The 21,009-nt window shown below is 36.8% G+C and overlaps 1 protein-coding gene across 1 annotated transcript in view; it reads right to left on the bottom strand.

The window, feature by feature from the left end:
- LOC142343099 (androglobin-like) overlaps nucleotides 1-21,009 on the bottom strand; it is a 307,512-nt gene that overhangs the window by 118,353 nt on the left and 168,150 nt on the right. Inside the window, 5 exon segments of the mRNA XM_075394786.1 lie at nucleotides 3,171-3,284; nucleotides 5,283-5,427; nucleotides 7,674-7,826; nucleotides 13,837-13,951; nucleotides 18,172-18,358. Coding sequence (XP_075250901.1) covers nucleotides 3,171-3,284; nucleotides 5,283-5,427; nucleotides 7,674-7,826; nucleotides 13,837-13,951; nucleotides 18,172-18,358 — 714 coding nt within the window.

The following is a 21,009-nucleotide window of genomic DNA, read 5'->3' as shown; positions in this document are numbered from 1 at the left end:
AATAGTAGAACAAAAGAAACGAAAGGAATTACAAATTCTACCAATTTTACAGCTATAAAAAATTGTGTGCATTTCTTCAAAAAACAAAAAAAAAATGCAAACCAGAAACTTCAAGAACGAAAAACCAACAGGCTACAACATAAATCAGAAAGGTTGTCAATATCATTGTCACCTTGATTTAATTTTTGTTGTTCAAGTCTTTCTCATCAAAAATGATGGAACAACTATTGAAAAAACCATCGAAAATATTTGTTGCTGTCTAAGTCTAATGAAGCAGCAGTTTTTTTCGGAAAACATAGGGCAAAAAGCAAAGTGGTATTTTGATTTACTCATGGCATTACTTTCATCAAAATCAACAACTAAGAACCGTCAGCTGCAGATCGAAACACAACAGTGCGTTGAAAGAATTTGCAAGAGACCTCCAAAAATCAAAGAGTGCAAGACAATTGACACATTTGTTATCTTTTTCATAGACAACTGCGGTGTAAATTTCTTCAAAATCATTTTAAAGCAGGCAAAACAAAAAACAATTCATAAATTAGACCTCTAATTACCCGAAAAATACGATCAAAAATTGTCACACAATTCGATCAAACATTAAACAAAACTATGAACCAGACTCGAGATTACCTCTCGGTAGTCCAAAACTTGATCTTGATCAAACACCTTTCCTCACTCCAATTTAAAAGCAGTTTTCTAAAAACGATACACCTGGAAGCTTTCGCTTTTTTTGCTCTTTTTACTATTTCAGCTTGACTAGAATCACTACTCTAAATTGACCTCAATCATAATAGAATATGTGAACATAGCTTAAAAAAGACAGCACTGCAAAGCAACTAATTTTTTCAGTTGTAAAAACAACATAGAGAGAAAGAATAGTAACATAGAAAGAAAACATAGCATTGAAATCCGGAGATTTTTCGGTGAAAAAATATCATCAAGGATAAAACTCACAAACATTTAAGTTATGTGGGTAGGGGGTTAACGGCGGAGAGGATCATCGTTTCGGTGGAAATCGATATTAGCAACCAGTTAGCTGTAAAGCTCTAGTAGAAATTAATGTTCTCCGGGCTTTACCTCTTTATCCCAATTTTGATGACGAAGGGCCAGCAAAAATTGCATTAAAACATTGCCGGCAGAACACCGGAAACAACTCAGAGTTGTGCAATAACACTCGTAATTACGCTCGATTATATCAGAAATGTCAAAGAAAAAACGGAAATAACAAAACCAAAAGTTAATTGCCTAATAAAACTATTACTATACAAAAGAAATTAAAATACTGTTAAGGTACCGTGTGCAAAAAAAGCAATCAACGTTCTATAACAGAAGTCAACGATCAAAAACAAATAAACAAAAACTTCATGTCGTGAACAAACTGGCTTCAGCTGAAAAAATATAGCCCGGTAACTACTCGAAGAGTCGCTCAGTAAAAATTCTAAACTTAACTTATCTATATAGGAAACGTCAAAAAGAAAATAAACAACAAAAAATTAACTGCTTATTAAAAATAGGAAAAAATTTTCAAAAAAATTGATAACTCAATTGTTAGCTCAAGGGTTTACTGTCGGGACTGAAGTAGGTTAGCGGAAAGAAAAGGGGTGGTGAGTTTGGAGGTGGTGGTGAGGTGTATGTAATTTGGATAGATATGATTACTGTTATGGGATGAACCACGCTCAAATTGCCCCTTTTGACCATAGTACTACGAGCAGTTCCCATATACTTTATGTTCAAAACAAAGCTACTGTTGAAGCCCAATAATCGCAAAGAGAATTCAACGTTCTAAAACAGAAGTCCATCTTCAAAAACAAATTTGGACAGTTCAAGTACCGAACAAACTTGTTTCAGCAAAAAAATAGCAAGCAGAAAAACAGAAACAACTGGACATGAAAAAAATATTGTGAAAGGCAGAAAAAACGGAAGAATAAGGCCAAAAACTTGAATCTCGCCTGTTTTCTTACTTTTAAACAAACTTAAATTTGATATTGCTGAAATTGAAAGGCCACGAAAACAAACATAAAAAATTATTGCACGCAAAAAAAATTAACCCCAGACACTATAAAATGTAGAAGAAGAGTACAAAAACGTCTAGAGAAGCGTCTTAAACGTCAAAATCACAAAAATAGCTCAAAATTGCATAAAAACACTCTTACTTGATTGAGATGGCCGAAAAAAGCTCACAAACGTATAGTAACTTGCTAACACGATTTAGAAAAACCATTTACCCGGAAAAGTAAAACAAGAACTAAAAATGTATCAAAAAAGCCGCACGTGAGACTCAAAATTTTACTCGCGGAGCTAAAATTTTTTCGGCGCCTCCTTTTCTCGCTCTCTCTCTCTCTCTCAAAAACTCGGTATGAACGAAAATCACACTTTATTTTCTCTGCTTTTCACTCCGTTCAACCGTTGTACCTTTACACTAATTTTTCACGTGCAGCATCGTTTTTACATCCTGTTTTAAATACACTCCGAAAAATCACCGATCAGAAAGAAAAATATGCTCCTTCAATACTCCTCTTGGAGTCATAAAAACCTGTAGAATACCAATACCACTCTTCGAGTGGTAAAAAGACCGCATGACTAATATAATTGCTACAAACTTCCTTTGCGAGCAATAAATAAAATGTATCCCTGCAATTGAAATTTATAACGCAAAAATGTGTTACTGTTTAATTTCCCAAAAAATATGAGAATTTCCACGGTGTTGTTTTGTATTGTTGAGCACCTAAATTTGCGACTGCACCAAATGCTTCTCAGCATCTGGATTGTGGTGTCTGGACAAAATACCAATGGACCTTTGATCCATACAGTTCTCTCAGTTCAAGAGTTCGGACACCATAAGTTTACTAGTTTCGAAGCCTCGAAGAATTTGAATCAAATCTCTAGACTGTTGTACTAGGAAAGCTGTCACAGAAACAGAGCACATTAAATAAGTCTGGTGAATCGGATATTTTTTCTCGCCCTTTTATTGAATTCAATCGTATTCATATTACATACACACTTAATTGTTAGCATCTTGCTGATGGTAAAACAATCAAAATCTATCAAACAAAACGTATAATAGTTCGGATGTTAGTTGCTAACGTTATTTGTTGAGATTTCAAACAAACAAAAGAAAAATGTTTTGTTAACTAATTGAGGCTCGGTTAATTTTCTCAGAAATATTAGACCTTGATCAGGTGGTGGTGGAGCCCCTTTACCCGGGGCTGCCTTTGAGTCCTTCTTGGCGTCTTTCTTTCCCCCTGTCTGGGGAGGGGCAGCAACAGCGGCTGCCTCCTCGTCTTCTAATAATCACTAGGTAATTTTTCTCCAGATACAATCAAAAATGCTGATGGCAATGTTTTACTATGTATGTTAATGGTCCCTTTTAAACAAAAACGGGCAAAAGACAGCATCACAACCACTGAACACAATTTCTCGAATAATCAAATACGGAAATAATATTCACTAGGTGGTCTAGTGTGAAACCAAATTGTACCAAATTATATCATGACCGCTACTTGTCCCGCTTATATTATTATGATGAATAACCACACCTTGACTTTCAATTATTCGCTGCTGATTACAATTCCCTCAGTCTATAAGGCTTTTGTTCACACAAATTAATTATTCTTTTCATAATCGTAACAATATGAAAATCCCGAATGATGAAAAAACTCCAAATCTTTTTTAAAACCTTATATCCGTTTCAGTGACAATTTAGTTTTTCTCGTGTTCGAATTTTTGTGATAATTTCAAGACAATGTTGAAACTCTAGAGCTTTGATTTCATTTCTCATTCCATTATTAAAATGAGTAGTATGAAACAACAAACAGAAATTTAACGCCTTGCTGGTTCAAAATTATATCATTGCTCCGTAAACTCTGGAGAACACTTCACTACTGTTAACTGCTACAGGAACCTAACGTTCATAGAGATTCAGTACTGAATCAGAAGAAAATTCGGAGAAATGTTGGTTTTCAGTACTGATTCAGAATGAATTCAGAGTCAATTCTGAATTTCTCTGATTCACACAAAATTCAGTATCAACTTTCTCTGAAACTCTCTGAATCAGAGTAGAATTCAGAATGAAGTTTTTTATGAAATGGCTCTGATTCAGAACAAAAATCAGAATTCTCCAAATTATTTCAAGAGAAAAAAATAAAGAAACGGCTCGGAGAATCAAATTTTGCAGCATCAGTCATCCTGAGTTCATTTCGAAAGATTGACCAATTTTAATCAGCATTTATCAGTACTTGATTTGTACTGCTAGATTTATAAATTGATGACAGTATTGGTGAATGTTGGAAATTTGAATATCACTCTCAGACTCACACTGGCCCTCCTGTTGATTGTCCAAAACAAACCCTAAGAATGAGGTAACGAATGTTTGGTTACGAGAACTCTAAGAGCTCTGTTTTAAGAACTCTAATAGTGGCAAAACTAAATATGAAGTTTGATGATATGGCGGATGAATTGCAATCAGAACGCGAAAACTTGCCTTTTAGCGTATCTGCAAAAAATAACCATAATAAAACTTTTTGTTTCGGAAAATGCCCATCGGCTAAGAGTGTGTTTAGGATCACAGGTGAGGCTATGATGATTTGTCTTTCTTACTTTTAGATCTGACTGAAGTTTTGGACCTCTGCGAAGCCACCGCTGTTAAAAACTCAATTTAATTAATGGAACAAAACCATGTTAACTCGATCACTCTAAATTTGTTGAATTTCTTGGAATTTTCTTGAAATTTCTTGAAAATTTCTTGAAATTTGTGAATTTTTTTGGGCAGATTTAATTAAGTCGTCGTCTTAGTTGCAACAATTTTGGTCAATGATTCATATCAATTCAAGAATTTATCCAGAATGGGTCTTGATGATTAGTGAATTAACACTTTAAAGCATATCTTTCAACTGAAAGTCTAAATAAGCCTTATTTTGCTCCTTATTTTACAAACCCCTTTTTCTCACTACTCACGGAGCAAAAATCACGACGCTAATAAAACTGATTAAACATCAAAAACGTAACAAAAGCACTGCTTTCGTGAGAGTTGAACTGAATCGAAGACAGTGAAAATCTACACACTTAATATCTTTTTTTCACGTCAAAATCTACATACTTAATAGAATATTGTTGTCTGCGTTTGCAGGTAAATTCTAGGTAACGTATTCTAGGTAAATTGCACGTATCTTTTTTTTCAGGTAATTTTGCAGGTAATGTTACCTGCAATTTTGCTTACCTGCAAACGTTGCAGGTAAAATTACCTAGACATTTTTTTAGAGTGTGTGAGTGGTGTGAATGAGTACCTGGATTTTTCTTTCCAACAGCTGCTTCCATTACAGACTCAGTCTGGAGGTCACAAGTGAGACATCTAAGACCAAACACAGCATCAGAGGTCAATGCGTCTCCCATCAGGTCACCCACTGTCATGTAGAAGGCCTTCCGGAACACCTAACATAAAAATAGTTAAAGAGAGTTTCAAAAACTGCCGACTATTGATTATACGAAGATCACAAATGAATATTTTATATAGACCTGGCGAGGGGCAAGTATTGAGTACATTCAATGTTTAGGCGACCATATGACAGCAATTAAAATGGCCAAATGATGGTTTATCATGTGTCATGAGAATCCCTGGGACCTATGCCGAACTTGAGCATCCGCCATTTTTAGCCATGCCCTGACACAGGAATGGAATGACGATTGTACACAGATATACAACGAACAGTGTGCATATGCCTCATGTCTTAATGTTCTTAAAGATTTGAAAAATTACAGCAAGCTGTTTACGAAACCAGAGCTGAGATTATTTTATTGGGCCAATTTTGGACAAAAACGACCTCCTTTCAAAGTCTGCGCATAATTACTCGCCACTAAACCGGAATTTCGTGCTTTTTTCAATGCTTATGATTGTACAAATGATTGTAGATAACTAATCAAAGAGAAAATGCAGAATCGCCGTGGAAAATTTTTTAAACTTTTAATGCAAATTAATGATGAGACACAAAAATTCTCCGCCAGAACAATAACCAATTCAAGCGAATAAACTCATTTAAACAGAAACATGATCTACTCCAGGCGCGTACAGGGCGTTGAAAATTTTTGGATATTAAAGTCTAAACTCTATAAAGAAACGTGCTTAAATTTGTTATTGAATCCAGATTGAATGCGAGACCAAATTGCTGGTACGTGTCATCGGTTTCAACCGTTTCGCATTGTCAGTTTTTCCTCAAATTTGTTAATTTTTTTCTAATTTGTACTTCTTAAAAGCAAAGAGCCGAAGCAACTGTTATGGCTAATGAGATGAATGTCCGTTTTTCCACAGAAATAATAATTGAATAAATCGTATTTTCGGAGTGTTTGCAAAGATTTTAAAAGTGCTACAGAAACCCGATAAGCAAAACCATACAGAATTTTGTACAAATTTTGGTTTTCAAAAATTGTACAAAATATATCTGACAAACTGAACACTGCTTACACTGCTTAGACCACCAATATATAAGGTTTATCAGTACTCTAACAAACAGTAGTCTAAAATATATAAGATTTATCAGTTCTAATGATACTCTAGTGTCATTGCCATCCTCTTAGATGAGTACTCCAGGAGTACATAAAATATAACACTAATTTACATCACTACAGTCAACAATCACAAGCGCAAACACTGTTTCAATTAACTTTTCAGAAACCTGCTTTTGTTGCCGAATCTTTCTGTCTGGGGAAATCTAGAGGAGGAGTGCATATTTCTACGAATCTCGAAAATTTATATGCGTTTTCTCAATTTCATTTGAAATGTTGTCAGAATTTTAAAATGAAATCTATCAGACTTGAGATACATTTTGCTGCCCCCCCCCCTCAGCATAGGAATCTATAAGACTGGAGAGGAGCATTCGATTTCGGTTCAGTAGATAGCTTTGGAGTAGATATTTGGATAGGTGGTATAAAAAAACCAATTTACAAAATAATTAACTACTTAATGCCCAATTGATTAGTGTTTGGCCTGGCTTCAACTCCGCTTACCCTCTTCTCAACTCTGACCTGATACACTAATCAGATCGTACATGTAAAAGTAGTTCATTTATTACAGTGACTTCACTATAGCGAGGTGGGATCTTTTTCGTTTGTGCCTCCCAGCTTAGTGGGCGCATATTATTTGCACCTCCCAGACGCACGTGCCATATTTTTACGTAGTGATTTATTATGTAATGGCACCTGCTCTGTAAATGGGGCGCATAACGCACTGGGGGGGCACAAACGGAAAAGATCCGCGGGGTGCAATAAAGTGGCGCCAAGAGTGACAATGAAGTGAGATGATGAAATTAAAGATGAGAATTGTGCTCGTACCGTATACTGAAGTGGTGCAGGAATAATACCAACATAGCAAACATAAAAGTGAAAAGAAAGAGATGGAGAGAGACACTTCGAACCATTGAATCTCGAGATTTTATCGACATTAATTCATACAAAAATTTATTAAAATGTTAAAAGTTTTTTTAACTTCTGAACTCATCGACAAAAAAGATTTGCCGTATTTAGTCTGAAATACATCACTGAAATTCCGAATCAGGATATTTTACTCCATTAATCGTTTCAAAGTTCTTTGAAATCGTTTTATATATTTAGATATTATATTAAAAAAAATAAGAAAAAATACAATTGAAAAAATTAGAGCGATCTCTTGTTTGACAGCAACTCACCTCAATGTTGTCTGGGTTCTGTTCAGTTGGGTTGTAGCATGACTTCATCTCATCCATTGCCTCTCTGAATGTCTCCTGGTCTGAGAAGTTCTGGATGGCCCTTCCTATTTTCTGCACCAACTGGACAGAGTGCTCTTGGAAACGAAGACTCTCCTGAACAAACATTCGCCACTGTCAGTGGTAAAAATACGGTTTAAGATATTAGATGACCAAAATTTTGGGATTTTGATTTTAGGTTCAGATATTTAAAATGTGTTCTTAACATTAACAAGAGAAACTGTAGAACGTTACATATTGGCATGCATTCTAAACAATAAGGATCGGTGATTGGTAATGTACGTTGGCATATGCTCCAATCCCTCAAATGACCAATAATTGACCAAAATTTAATATCCCCTTATCCAGAATACACTAATATTATCTTCCTTCTACAAGAGTCTTTCAACTAGCGGCTACAAATTGATTTGAATATGCGACTCTCAAAAATACCGGTTCACGAAAATGACATGATTAAACACCATTTTCTCGTCTGATCTGAATAAAAGAGGCCATTAAGCAAAACTGTCAGTCTCATAGGATCAATGATGCACGCAAAGAATTATTGTTGATCTGGTCGTACCTAATTTAGGGACAGCGGTGCACATCTCAAACGCGCTTTTAAATTTTCTATAATTACTTTGCTCTCATTTTTGTAAGTATAGTAAAACGGTCTCATAATCTCTTAATGTAATATTGGTCTCATTGGACAGATACTGGTTAAGAAGTAGATTTTGTGGTCGTTAAGGGGGAATGTTAGCTGTCAGTAAGGAATAACTGCACTATCATTACAAATTGAGATTTTAGAGGCAGCAATTGACCTTCTTGTGCCTAAAGCGGTAATATTCTCAGTTGGAATCTGGCTCAAATGGTTCCCGCTACTGATTGGATCCTACTGGGGGTAGCATATTCGAGGCAACAGCGGTCTATAGATTCGTATATCGTAGAAAAAGTGTATACATAATCATTCGGAACAAATTTTGCACTTTGGTAATTTTTGTTAGTATTCGTGACAATATCATAGACAAAAAAAAACCAATCATATTCCCTTTATTCCAACTCCAAATTTCTGCTGTCATTGAGAATATCCATTATCTTGAGGGTATTACGATCTGACTCCGAAAGTCCCCCAAAGGACACGAAAGCCAATAGAATCAGCCTAGTAGTAAAAACAGTGGCTGAAACATTCCATTCCTTTGCTGAAAGCTTTCGTTTTCTGGATGAGGCCAATCGTATAGAAAAATCGGATACAGTCCAAAAGGAGAGAAGTTGTCAATTAGGTTGCTCTCTTGGAAAGTCACGCATATCTTACGACTCTGCAATCGCTGAAAAAAAATTTCAGCGCCTAAATCTTTCACGTGCTCCGGATGTATTGGCATCTTTCTGAATAGACCATCTTTAAAAACAAATTTTGTAAACTACATTCTGCAACTCTCGGACCCATCTTAAAACCTCTTCCTTTTTGTCTTCGAAATTACATTCTGGGTTGGATGTGTGAAGGGAGATTATACAGATTATAGAGTTGAGGCCGTGGAAGGTCGTCAAAACCGGTTGGATCCAAACTTTACAGCCCACCCTCAGCCCCCTCTTCCTCCCTTTCGCATTTCAGATCATCGAAACATACGATTCATAGAGGGGTTTGTCTGTTGAATCGTTATCGCGTTTTGACCATGAAATACAACCGAAGAGCTAAAGATTTGGTTCAGTCTGGCACAAACCACGATATAATCAATAATTCATCCACCCTACTCAATGTTCTTCGAATATCAATGAAAAAGTGCCAGTTTCTATATCTCCCGTCTAAAGTTACTCACAGGAACAAACCACAAGCAGTTCAGGAAGGAACGCTATGTCAGACTCCTCAACTGGTTTAACACAGCAGATAAGTGAACTGACAATTAACGATGACATATCTCATTTCCCAATTCCAGTTGGAAATATCCTTTTTCATCCAGACAGAGAGGTAGTCTATATAAAGTCTCCATCTTGGAGCACGACTTGGTCACGTCCAAGGTGAGGTACTTGCAGTGGGGTTCAAACTACGACGAATGAGTGAGCAGACGTTATGTCAGACTCCTCAACTGGTTTAACACAGCAGATAAGTGAACTGACAATTAACGATGACATATCTCATTTCCCAATTCCAGTTGGAACTATCCTTTTTCATCCAGACAGAGAGGTAGTCTATATAAATTCTCCATCTTGGAGCACGACTTGGTCACGTCCAAGGTGAGGTACTTGCAGTGGGGTTCAAACTATAAATGAATGAGTGAGCTCGAAATCAATTTGGGCATATTTACAATTCACTCAACTTTTGTCAACCGTGAAAAAGATGCCGAAAGATCTATCTGCCCAGAGACAAGTTGGTTCAACGTACAATACTGGGAAATGGTTCACCAGACCAGAGTGACAATCCAAGAGAGTTACCGGATTCGACAACTATTCGAAGAAAAAATACTCCAACGATCCGCTATATCCCCGTGAAGTTTCGTATGCCATGGTCCCGGATTATAACGTCAATCATAGAGGACTGCATCTCAAATCCTGTTTTTCGCAGTTAGCAAATGTCTTTTGCGTGCTTCCAACAGAAGGGGTGAAAAACATAAGCAGCAGGAGGAAAACTCAATGATGAATAGATTTGAGCGATGGAGATCGCGTGAGTATGCGGCTTCAATGAAGCAAGCAAAAAAAGCAACAGCACCATGGAGGAACTTGCCTCCCAAGCGAAAACAATTTGTCTTCAAGGACAATTTGGTCGCGCGGCACAGATTTTATTATCGGAGGGAATAGCACCCGACTACAGAAAAACCCTCATTGAACTCATTGAAAAACTGCATCCAGGGGAAAACGAAATTCTTGAGCCGATGGAAGACTATATCTGCGAAGCTCTTCAATTCAAAGAAGCGTAAGGTCCTCTTGCAGCTTCCGTCTTTTTCGAATTTCACAGCAGCTGGGCAGTCAAAAATGTACCCAGAGCACATTCCCCAGGCAATCAATTGTTTCATTTCCGATCAGTCCAAGCGAGCAACGTATTCACTTACCAAATTAGTGAACTTGGCCAGCAGAGGCCAGCTCCCAAGCTTCGTGGCTCCAGCTTTTTGTAGCGCTACATTAACAGCATTGAATAAAAAGAAAACTGGCAGCAGACCTATTGCTGTGGGTGAAGTTATTCGGCGCCTTGTTGCCAAGTGCATCGCAAAAGAAGCAGCCATCGAGGCGGTTGAGTTGTTTGGAGCAGAGCAGTTGGGAGTTGCTGTCAGGGGAGGTGCCGAGAGCATAGTGCATGCCACAAAAATAATCTTCGAAAAAATGAAGAGAACAAAAAAATGGGGGCATACTCCAAATTGATTTCAGAAACTCATTTAATTCGTGAAGCGCAGTCATCTCCTCGGCTCAACAAAAATTTTGACGCCTAGTATAGTGTCATTTGCATCCTTCTGTTACTCGAAGCATAGCAATTTGTTTTTCAATAGCTCAACTGTTGACAGTCAGTCAGGAGTGCAACAAGGAGATCCACTGGGTCCACTATTGTTTTTACTGGCCATCTGGCTTCTTATTGCCGAAAATGAAAGCAAATTACCAAACCTCTCGCAACATTGCTGATATCTTGATGACGGGAATTAATGCAGGTACCGAACTTTGTAAAGGGTTAGAAATTCTCCCAGAATTGGAGAATTCGGTTTAGAACTCAGAAAGGATAAGTCCGAGCAATGGTCAATCGAAAGCGTGACGAAAGTTGACAGTTTGATTAAAAGGAACTGTGTAGATGGAATTGAGATTGAGGAGCTGCTATAGGATCTGATGCTTTTGTTTCCTCTTGTTTACTCAAACGCGTTAAAAAATTAGAGGAACTTCCCTACAATTTAGCAGATGTAGACAATCCTCAATACGCTCTTGGTATTTTGCGTTTTTGCTTGGTGCTCCCAAAATCGTCTACTGTTTGCGATGCAATTCTCCTTCGGACGAATAAAAAAAAATCATACAAAAATTTGATTCGGTTTAGCGTGCAAACTTTGAAGGTATTCTTGGAGTTTTGATGTCAGATATCTCTTGCGACCAAGCATGCCTCCCGATCAATAAAACCGGTGTAGGAATAAGACGATCAGCAGATCAAGTTCAGTCTGCATACATTGGCTCCGTCTTTCAATCCTCTGTTCTTGTAGAAAATTTGAAAGGCCATAGTCCAACTGAAGACATCTTATTTATTAAGGCAACTGAAGAACTGGGCGAAATTGCGACGACCTATCTCTCTCTCAAAGAATAATTCAGGAAGAACTTGATAACTCAGCCTTCGACCACTTGTCAGGAAAACAAAATTTCAGAAGAGAAAAGCTCGTTTGCAACTTCTTTCCCTACCGCAGTCTGGTGTCTGATTATCCGCAGCCCCCATTCCAGCTCTGGGACTACACCTATCTTCCAATGAGTTCCGTGTTGCTCTTAAATACCGACTGGGTGTAAAATTGTACGAAAACGAGCGAAAATGTCCTTTTTGTAAATCTGGGACATCGTGTCATGCCATGGTCGGGGTGTTATGATCTCTCGTCATGATCGTAAACGAGAAAAAATTATATCAGCTTGCTCGGCAGCTCTTTTGTCTCCCATCTGGAACAGAAAAGTTTACTACCCGACAATAACTACAGACCGGGCAATATTTTTTACCCGTATGAAATGCCGGTAAACCAGCAGCATTAAACGTTACCGTCACTTCTCCCTTGCAGTCAAGCCTCAATATAAATGCGTCGGAGAAGTGTGGTTTCGCACTGTCAGCTGCTGAGGACAGGGAGTACGAACAGTACGCCCAGAAATGTAGTGCAGTCGGATTTCAATCCTTTCATCTGGCTTTCGAAATGTTTGGTGGGTTTTCAGAGACAGTTCGTAGGACCCTCAAACGAATCGCTACTCTGACTGATAACAGAAGTTTGAACCCAGCGAGGTTGTCGGTAGCTTTCAGTAGGTTATATCAATCAGTCTCTGTTACAGCAATTCGGGGGTCTACAATCATGCTCCTTGCAAGGGATGCGAGATCATAGACACTTATGAAACGGGAGCAGATCTCTGAATCCTTATTCCAGCAGTTCAGAGGCGAGTAGGCCTTGAAAAGTGTGTCATCCATGAGCGGGGACAATCTATAGTGATAAATTTTTGACTCACCCAATGAGTGAGGAGCTCAAAACTTAATGCTTTATCATACGAGTTGTAACTCAGGGGCGGGTGAAATCTGATTGCCCAGAACAGGAAATTTTACCTCAAAGAATTTTTCCAAGAAGGAAGCGAGTGTGATTCCATTGGTGATTCGGGTTGAACTCGTGATGATAACAATGATCGTTTATGAACCAAGATTTTAGAATTGTAAATTTTGACATCAGTAAATGACATTAGATTTTGTTTAAGACCATAACCTTTCATTTGGAGGATGTAAGGGTTTGTGATATCTGTGAGTCTGGACAATCCTGCACATGTGATTCCGATGCCTGATGCACACGGACCATCAAGCACTTTCTATCTTTCTCTTCATTTAATTTTGGACTGAGAGTTGCATTTAACTGGAGGCGAGGAGTAGAATCATAGCATCAAACTTTTGATATACATCATCAAATCCTAACAATGGATAAGACAGACTGTATTTGCATGGCCCACCTCGAAAATTTGTCTGTAGTCTTTCTCAGTCTCTAGATACTGGGTATGATGTATTTTGAACGCAAATTCCGGATTGTAGGTGTCCCTCTAAGAGACGTTTATACTTGAGAACTTTAAGAAAATTGTACGTCTTATGGTTCCAAATATCAATATAGTTAATTCGACTGATTTCTAAAATTTTCTGGTTTTCTAAAATTACCAGAAATAATACAAAAGCTGAGAATATCAACCGCCACTTCGAATCCAATGCAACCTGATTATTATCAGCGAAACAATTTCATTCATAACTATTTTCAAAACACAACTTTAGGAATAATTGTTGGTATAGCAAAAATTAGGTTAACTAGAACGTCCCAGCTATAACAGTAGAATAGGAGTTCGCGGTAAATCGAATCTGGTACTTGTTGCTACGAACCATACTGATTTCTCAACTGTAACATTTTAGAACACAAAAATGAGCAGAAAAGTGGGTTAATAAATTGTGACTAACATTAATAACAGTTGACATGACATTTTCTTCATCTCCGAAGTAGAATCTGGTAGTTGAGCACAGATTCACTACCCACGCAAGCGGGGCATTCACATGGAAGCGAAGGATGTGACGCCTGCAAAAGACAATATTTATTTTCTGTATTATCTGGCTTTACACTACACTGCACCCCCACGAATACAAAGAAATTACTTTCATAACAATAAAGTGGGGTTCTGTGATCTTTTAGATGAAGAAGAACAAATGCATGAAAATTGACAAACAAATAGTCAATCAAAACTATTGTAGAAAAATTTTTTTTGACTCAAAAACAATAATTGATTAAGGAAGTCCCAGGAGCTGAAATACGACCACAATACCAGATGTTCTTGGCTCCTTAAAATTCAAATGAAGATAATTAAGATAAGTTTTTGCAAAAATCAAAACAAACTGAAAAAAGTAAGAATTTTTATTGCCAACAAGTTGCTAAAACGAAAAATTGCATCACTGAAAAATGAAATCATTAGAACTCTGTACAACTATTGAAAGTACGTCATCTCTTAATATTCACAATGCAACGAGAAAAAAAAGAGTGAAAAAAATGAATTTAGAATAGTAACTGAAACCCTGAGCTGTTTGAGTTCTCAACCCCAATAAAATTTCTCACTAATGGAAAGCACAAACCACCTTTTCTGATAAACAAAGAAGCAGAATGAGAAACTTGGACAATGAAATGTATATGCATCGAAAGCAAGGAAAAGTTTACATAAAAAGGAAAAATAAATCAACTTAAATGACAATTTAATAAAAAAGACAAATTAAAACCAATAAAAAAGGACTAAATTATCCGCGTGATCAAATGAAAGATGAAAGTAAAAAAGATTTGGTAGGGTTTAAAATTTAAATAGCATTTTCTAAACGCGCGGCATTGTGCTTATTCAAAAGACAAACAAACAATAAAAATATTTGCTAGATTACCCATACTCAACACTAGCAAAACAATTTGTCCCATGAGAAGAGGTTGAAAGCAGTAATGTAATAAAAAGAGCGGCCAAGAACAGAGAGAGAGAGAGAGAGAGAGAGAGAGAGAGAGAGAGAGAGAGAGAGAGAGAGAGAGAGAGAATTGTACAGAAGCAAGAAAGGCACATCACAGCGGTGTTTTTCAGTTTGAGAAGGCTTTTATTATGTAGCTGTCAGTTTTTGTCGCTGTTGAAAAGTTCTCAGCCTTTGGCCTCCTTTTACAATTCTCAGCATTTGTCTGCATTTGTACAGTTCTTCAGTTTGCCTCTTTTCATACAGTTGTCAGTTTCAATTCACTTTTGTGCAATTCCGTTTTTGCCTTTTTTGGACAATTCTCAAACTTTGTCCGCTTTGGTCAGTTTTCAGTCTTTACCTACTTTCATGCAGTTGTGGACTTTTGTCCTCAATTGTAAATTTTTGAAAATGCGCAGTTCTCATGTTTTGTGTAGTTCTTATGTTTTTTCCGCTTTTGTGCAGTTCAGAATTTCTGTCTTTTTTGTAGTTCTCAAATTTTGGCTCACTTTATACAGTTCTAACTTTTTGACCAATTTTCTACAAATCTCAATTCGCCTCCTCTTATAAAACTCTCAGTTTTTGTCCCCATTTGAACAGTTCTCATTTTTGCCTCCTTTCACAGTTCTCAGTTTTCGTCCATTTTTGAACAGTTCTCAAATTTGTTTCTCTAGACAGGTCTCAATTTTGTCAGCTTTTGCACAGTTCTCAATTCTTCCTGCTTTTATACCGCTCTCAGTTTCCTTCACAATTGCACAGATTTTGCTTCCTTATGTACAGTTCCAAATTTATGTCCAATTTTGCAAAGGTCGAAAATTGTGCCTGCTTTTGTAGAGTTCTCTGCTTTTGTCTACATTTGTAGAGCTCTTAGTTTTAAGCTCCTTTAATACAGTTTTTAATTCGTGTTCACTTTTTTACAGTTCTCATTGATGCCTCCTTTCAAACACTTCTAAGTTTTTGTCTTGTCCACTTTTCTACAATTCTGAGGTCTTTACCTACATTTGTCCCGTTTTTGTCTTTTAAACACTGTTCTACAGTTTTCAAATTTCGCCTTTTTTATACAGTTTTCAGTTTTTGTACCCTTCGGCCAAGTTCTCAATTTTTGCCTCCTTTCATACCGTTATTGCATCCGTTCAGTTTTTGTTCAAATTTAAAAAGTTCTCGAATTTGTTTTTATTCAGATCTCAATTTTTGAACCTTTTTGCATATTTCTCAATTTTTGCCTCCTTTTAAACAGTTCTCTGTTTAGTCTACGTTTGTAGAGTTCTTAGTTTTACGCTACTTTTAAACAGTTCTGAATTTTTGTTGACTTTTTTTGTCTCATTTGTTGCCTTCTTCATTACAGTTATAAGTTTTAGTCTTTTACTACTTTTCTACAGTTCTCCGTTTTTACCTACTTTTGTGCCAGTTTTCTCTTCTACCAACTTTTCAACAAATTCCATAGTTCGCCTCCTTTTCGACAGTTCTCAGTTTTTGTCCACTTCGTTCAATTTCTCAGTTTTCTTCCTTTTATACAGCTTTCAGTTTCCTTCACAATTGTAGAGTTCTCAATTTTTGCCTGCTTTTATACAGTTATAAATTTTTGTCCAATTTCGAAGTGTTCTCAATTTTGCCTGCTTTTGTACAATTTTGTTTTGTCTACTTTTGTAGAGTTTTTGTTTTAGACTCCTTTTATAGTTCTCAATTTTTTGCCTACTTTTGTGCCATTTTCTTCTTTTACACACTTTTCTACAGTTTTCATATTTCGCCTCCTTTCATACAGTTTCGAGTTTTTGTCCGCTTTTGCCAAGTTCTGAATTTTTGCCTCCTTTCAAACAGATCTCAAATTTTTTTATATACAGAGTTCTTAATTGTTGCCTCCTTTCACAAAGCACTCAGTTTTCGTTCAGTTTCGTACAGTTCTCAGTTTATCCTACTTTTGTACATTTTCATCTTTTGACCACTTTTGCATAGTTCTCAGTTATGGTGCACTTTAATACAGTTCTCAGTTTTTGCCTGCTTTCGCCAAGTTCTCAATTTTCGCCTCCTCTCATACAGTTCTGCTTATGTCCAGTTTTGAACAATTCTGTCATTTGTTATTTTATTCAGTTCTCATTTTTTTGAACGCTTTTGCCCGTTTTTTAATTTTGCCTCCTTTTATACATCTATCAGTTTCATTCACAATTCTACATATCTCAATTTTTGCCTCATTTTATACTTTTTGTATTTTTTAATTTCTGTTCTAATTATTTTGTCGGTTTGCGCACAGTTCTAAAATTTTTGCCTCCCTTTGTACAGTTTTCTGTTTGTCTGCTTTTCATCTTGTAAACACTTTTCTACAGTTTTCAAATTACGCCTCTTTTATACAGTTATCAATTTTTGTCCGCTTTGGCAAAGCTCTCAATTTCTGATTCCTTTCATACATTTCGGTTTTTGTCCAATTTTAAACAGTTCTCGGATTTGTCTTTTTATTCAGGTCTCAATTTTTGAACGCTTTTGCACATTTCTCAACTTAACCGTAATTTTGTACAGTTTTCAATTTTTGCCTCCTTTTATACAGTTCTAAATTTTTGTCCAATTTCGCGCAGTTCTCAATTTTTGCCACGCTTTGTAAATTTTTCTGTTTTGTCTATTTTTGTAGAGTTCTTAGTTCTACGCTCCTTTTAAACAGTTCTCAATTTTTGTCAACTTTTGCACAGTTCTCATTTGCTGCCTTTTTTAATACAGTTCTACGTTTTAGTCGACTTTTCTACAGTTCTTAGTTTATTACCTACTTTTGTGCGATTTTCATCTTTTATAAACTTAACAACAGTTTTCATATTTCGCCTCCTTTTAAACAGCTTTTAGTTTTTGTCCGATTTTGCCAAATTCTCAATTTTTGCCGCCTTTCATACAAATCTCAATTTTCGTCCAGTTTCGTACAGTTCTCAGTTTATCCTGCTTTTGCGCATTTTTCATCTTTTGACCACTTTTGTATAGTTCAGTTTTCGTCCACTTTAATAGTTCTCAGTTTTTTCCTACTTTTGTGCAGTTCCCATGTTTTGTATCTCAATTTTGTATCCGCTTTTTATCACAGTTCTCAGTTTCTGTCTTTTTCATGCAGTTCTTTAAGATTAGAAACTTAGTCCCTCAACCTTTCCACTAATTCTCTTGACAATAGCTCGATGAGCACGATAGGTGAGCTTTGGATTGTTAACAATAGGTGCGCAATTATAAACAGTTGATTAGCTGACGCGGCGAAATGGGATTGCAAAATATTAATTGTAAATGTCTAGTCTATCAAGAAAAAGTGAAGCAACATTTGCGCAATCAGATGGCATATTTCTTTTAATACATTATTCTAACCCAGGAGAAAGATTGAGCAATACACCCTTAGTGCCAGTGGTTTTGAGTGACAAGATGGGGTTTCCAATGATTAGACTCTTCCAGGTGTATGGCTCGGCTACCAGGATGCCAGGGGTGAAGTTAGCCCTCCTCTTGAATGCATCGTAGATGCCCCCACTCCCTGTAGGGCCATCTCGATTCGACTCATCTGTCAAAAGAACACCAAAGTTGCCCAGGAAAAGTTTCTAATGGTAACGATCAAAAGGCCTCGTTGTTGTTTTTCGTTACGAATCAAGGCCTCGTAACGAAAAACAACATTGATCAAAAAGCTACTGGAAATGAGCAATAAAACTGGACTTCAGGCAGTTCTATTTACAACTTGTCTGTTGTAAGTCGCTAATTAGTCTGCGCAAATAAATTCGACTGAAATTTTGAATCAGGGCAGTTTAAATCAACGACAAATTAAACACTCATGCTTCAAAAGTTGATGAAATGAAATCGGGCAGAAAAAATGACCATATTAGAAAAAGTAAAACGCAAAAAGTACTTTGAGGAAAAAATAGTCGGAATAAAAGCAAATTACTCAACTCTATGAAAAACACAACTCAAAAAATTACCCGTGTGCTAAAAGCCATGGTAATAAATCATCTCTAATAGACAATTATACAATTCTGAGGATTAAGAGAATGACTGTAATGTAAAATAAACAACTGACGCGGGGTATCAGAGCTTGCTTCAATAAAAAAAAATGGGCAACTGTTCAAGCCGCGGCCAAGCCAATGACCCCTGATATTTAGTCAACACTTCCTAAACTTTGTTTTTATTTAATAATAGCTCGTGAATTTATAATATTTGTTGATTAGTCAGTTATCATGACCAGTCTTGAAGTTTGTCTGTCAATCACTTAATCAGTGGGAGTGTAAGCTCATTTTCTTGCGCTAGTACTTTTCTTTACCGGATATATAAGTTTTTAACTTCTAAAATATATAATAGGTAAACATGTGCATGCTATGATCTGTAAAATTATCATAAAGTAGATGTATTTTTTGTGACTATGATTTGATAAATTTCAAACAAAATCAAAAACTAAATTTGTGAAATTGAAGCAAGTGAGCCTCAGTTGCTGTGAATTGAAAAAAAAATAATTCAAAACAGAGAAACAAAACATTACTTCTCGAGACAGTTTTCTTCAAAGGGAACAAAGTTCCATGGAACAGCTTACAAGAAATTGTTAAACCTTTTGACTGGTTGCAGAACTTTGCTCAGGCAAGTTACCAATCTACCTTAGCCAAGCAAGCAAGGGCAAGTTGAAGATTAAAAGGACAATTACCGACGAGCAACGGCTCGGACACTTTCCAGCCTACCATCGAAATAAGCCGCTACAGCATTTCTACGCTAATTGAACGCAATTACTGGCGTTACAGTCATATGACAAGGAATTTTAATCAACTTATGGAAAATTTGCAAAACCCTCGTGAAAATGGTCCAATTGGGCAAAATCCGGTTTTATTCGTGGCGAAGTTTTTGACAGCAGATACAGAAACATTAGTGCGATAACTGATCGTGCCCGCAGTTGAACTTGACAGACACGTAATTTCAATCGGAATCAAAATTCGGCTAGTCAAAAGTACAACGACCAAATTAAACCGTGCCCAGCAATTTGAAGTAAGGTAGCAAAATACATTTTCACCACTCGGTAACTCAAGTTTTACAATCGACAGCCGAGTTTTATCACGCCAATCTAACTGGTAGTCTTAGAGCTGTTGCGACTTTAGTTGGAACAGTTTGTAATAGGTAAAACTCACAATATAGTTTCTGGCAGTTTCTGAAAAAATTAAAATTTCACGATAATCAAGGTCAATCTTCCACTAAATTAATCAGCGCTAAAGAACAAGCTTTTTGAAACCAACCAACAGCTGACTCGGACCGCCGACCTGGACAGTGGAGAGTCAATCTACTGTTCAGAAGAAGAATCAGAAACAGGACCGCTATAATATCGGTGCAAGAAAGTGAAGGAGGACAAGTTGGAGCTCAAAAGAACAATTACCCACGAGCAACGTCTCGGAAACTTTCAAGCCTACTGTCGAATTAAGCCGCTAGAGAATTTCTATGCTAGTTAAACACAATTACTGGCGTTACAGTCATACAGGGAATTTTCTTCAACTTATGGAAAATTTGAAAAACCTCGTGAATTGGTCCATTTGTGCAAAATCCGCTTTTATTCGTGGCCAAGTTTTTGAGAGCAGATACACAAAAATCAGTGCAATAACTGATCGTGCCAGCAGTTGAACTTGACGGCCAAGTAATTTCAACCGGAAACGACGAAATTAACTTTTTTTTCGGATTTTTAGCCTGGAATCAAAATTCGGCTAGTCAAAAGTACAACGACCAAATTAAACGGTTCCCAGCAAGTTGACGTAAGGTAGCAAAATACGGTTTTCACTAGTCGGTTACTCAAGTTTTACAATCGACAGCCAAGTTTTATCAAGCCAATCTAACTGGTAGTCTTTGTTGCGACTTTAGTTGGAAGAGTTTGTAATAGGTAAAATTCACAATATAGTTTCTGGCAAAGTTTTTGAAAAAAGTTAAATTTCACGTTAATCAAGGCCAGCCTTCCACTAATCTAGTCAGCGGTACAGAACCAGTTTTGGAACCAACAAACAGCTGACCCGGACCGCCGACCCGGACAGCGGAGAGTCAATCTACTGTTCAGAAGACGACTCAGAAATAGGGCTGCTATGATAGGGCCGGTGCAAGAAAGTGAAGGAGGATACATTGAAAAATCTAACACGCGATGTATCTCGAAAAACGAGAAGCATCAGGCGAAAAAGAAAAAACTTAAGGACAAGATCCAAGAAA

The sequence above is a fragment of the Convolutriloba macropyga genome, chromosome 7 (genome assembly GCF_964194025.1).
Source record: "Convolutriloba macropyga chromosome 7, txConMacr16.3, whole genome shotgun sequence".
NCBI classification, from domain to species: Eukaryota; Metazoa; Xenacoelomorpha; order Acoela; family Convolutidae; genus Convolutriloba; species Convolutriloba macropyga.
The sequence above is the reverse complement of the archived record's forward strand: the minus strand, read 5'-3'. Positions and strand labels throughout refer to the sequence as shown.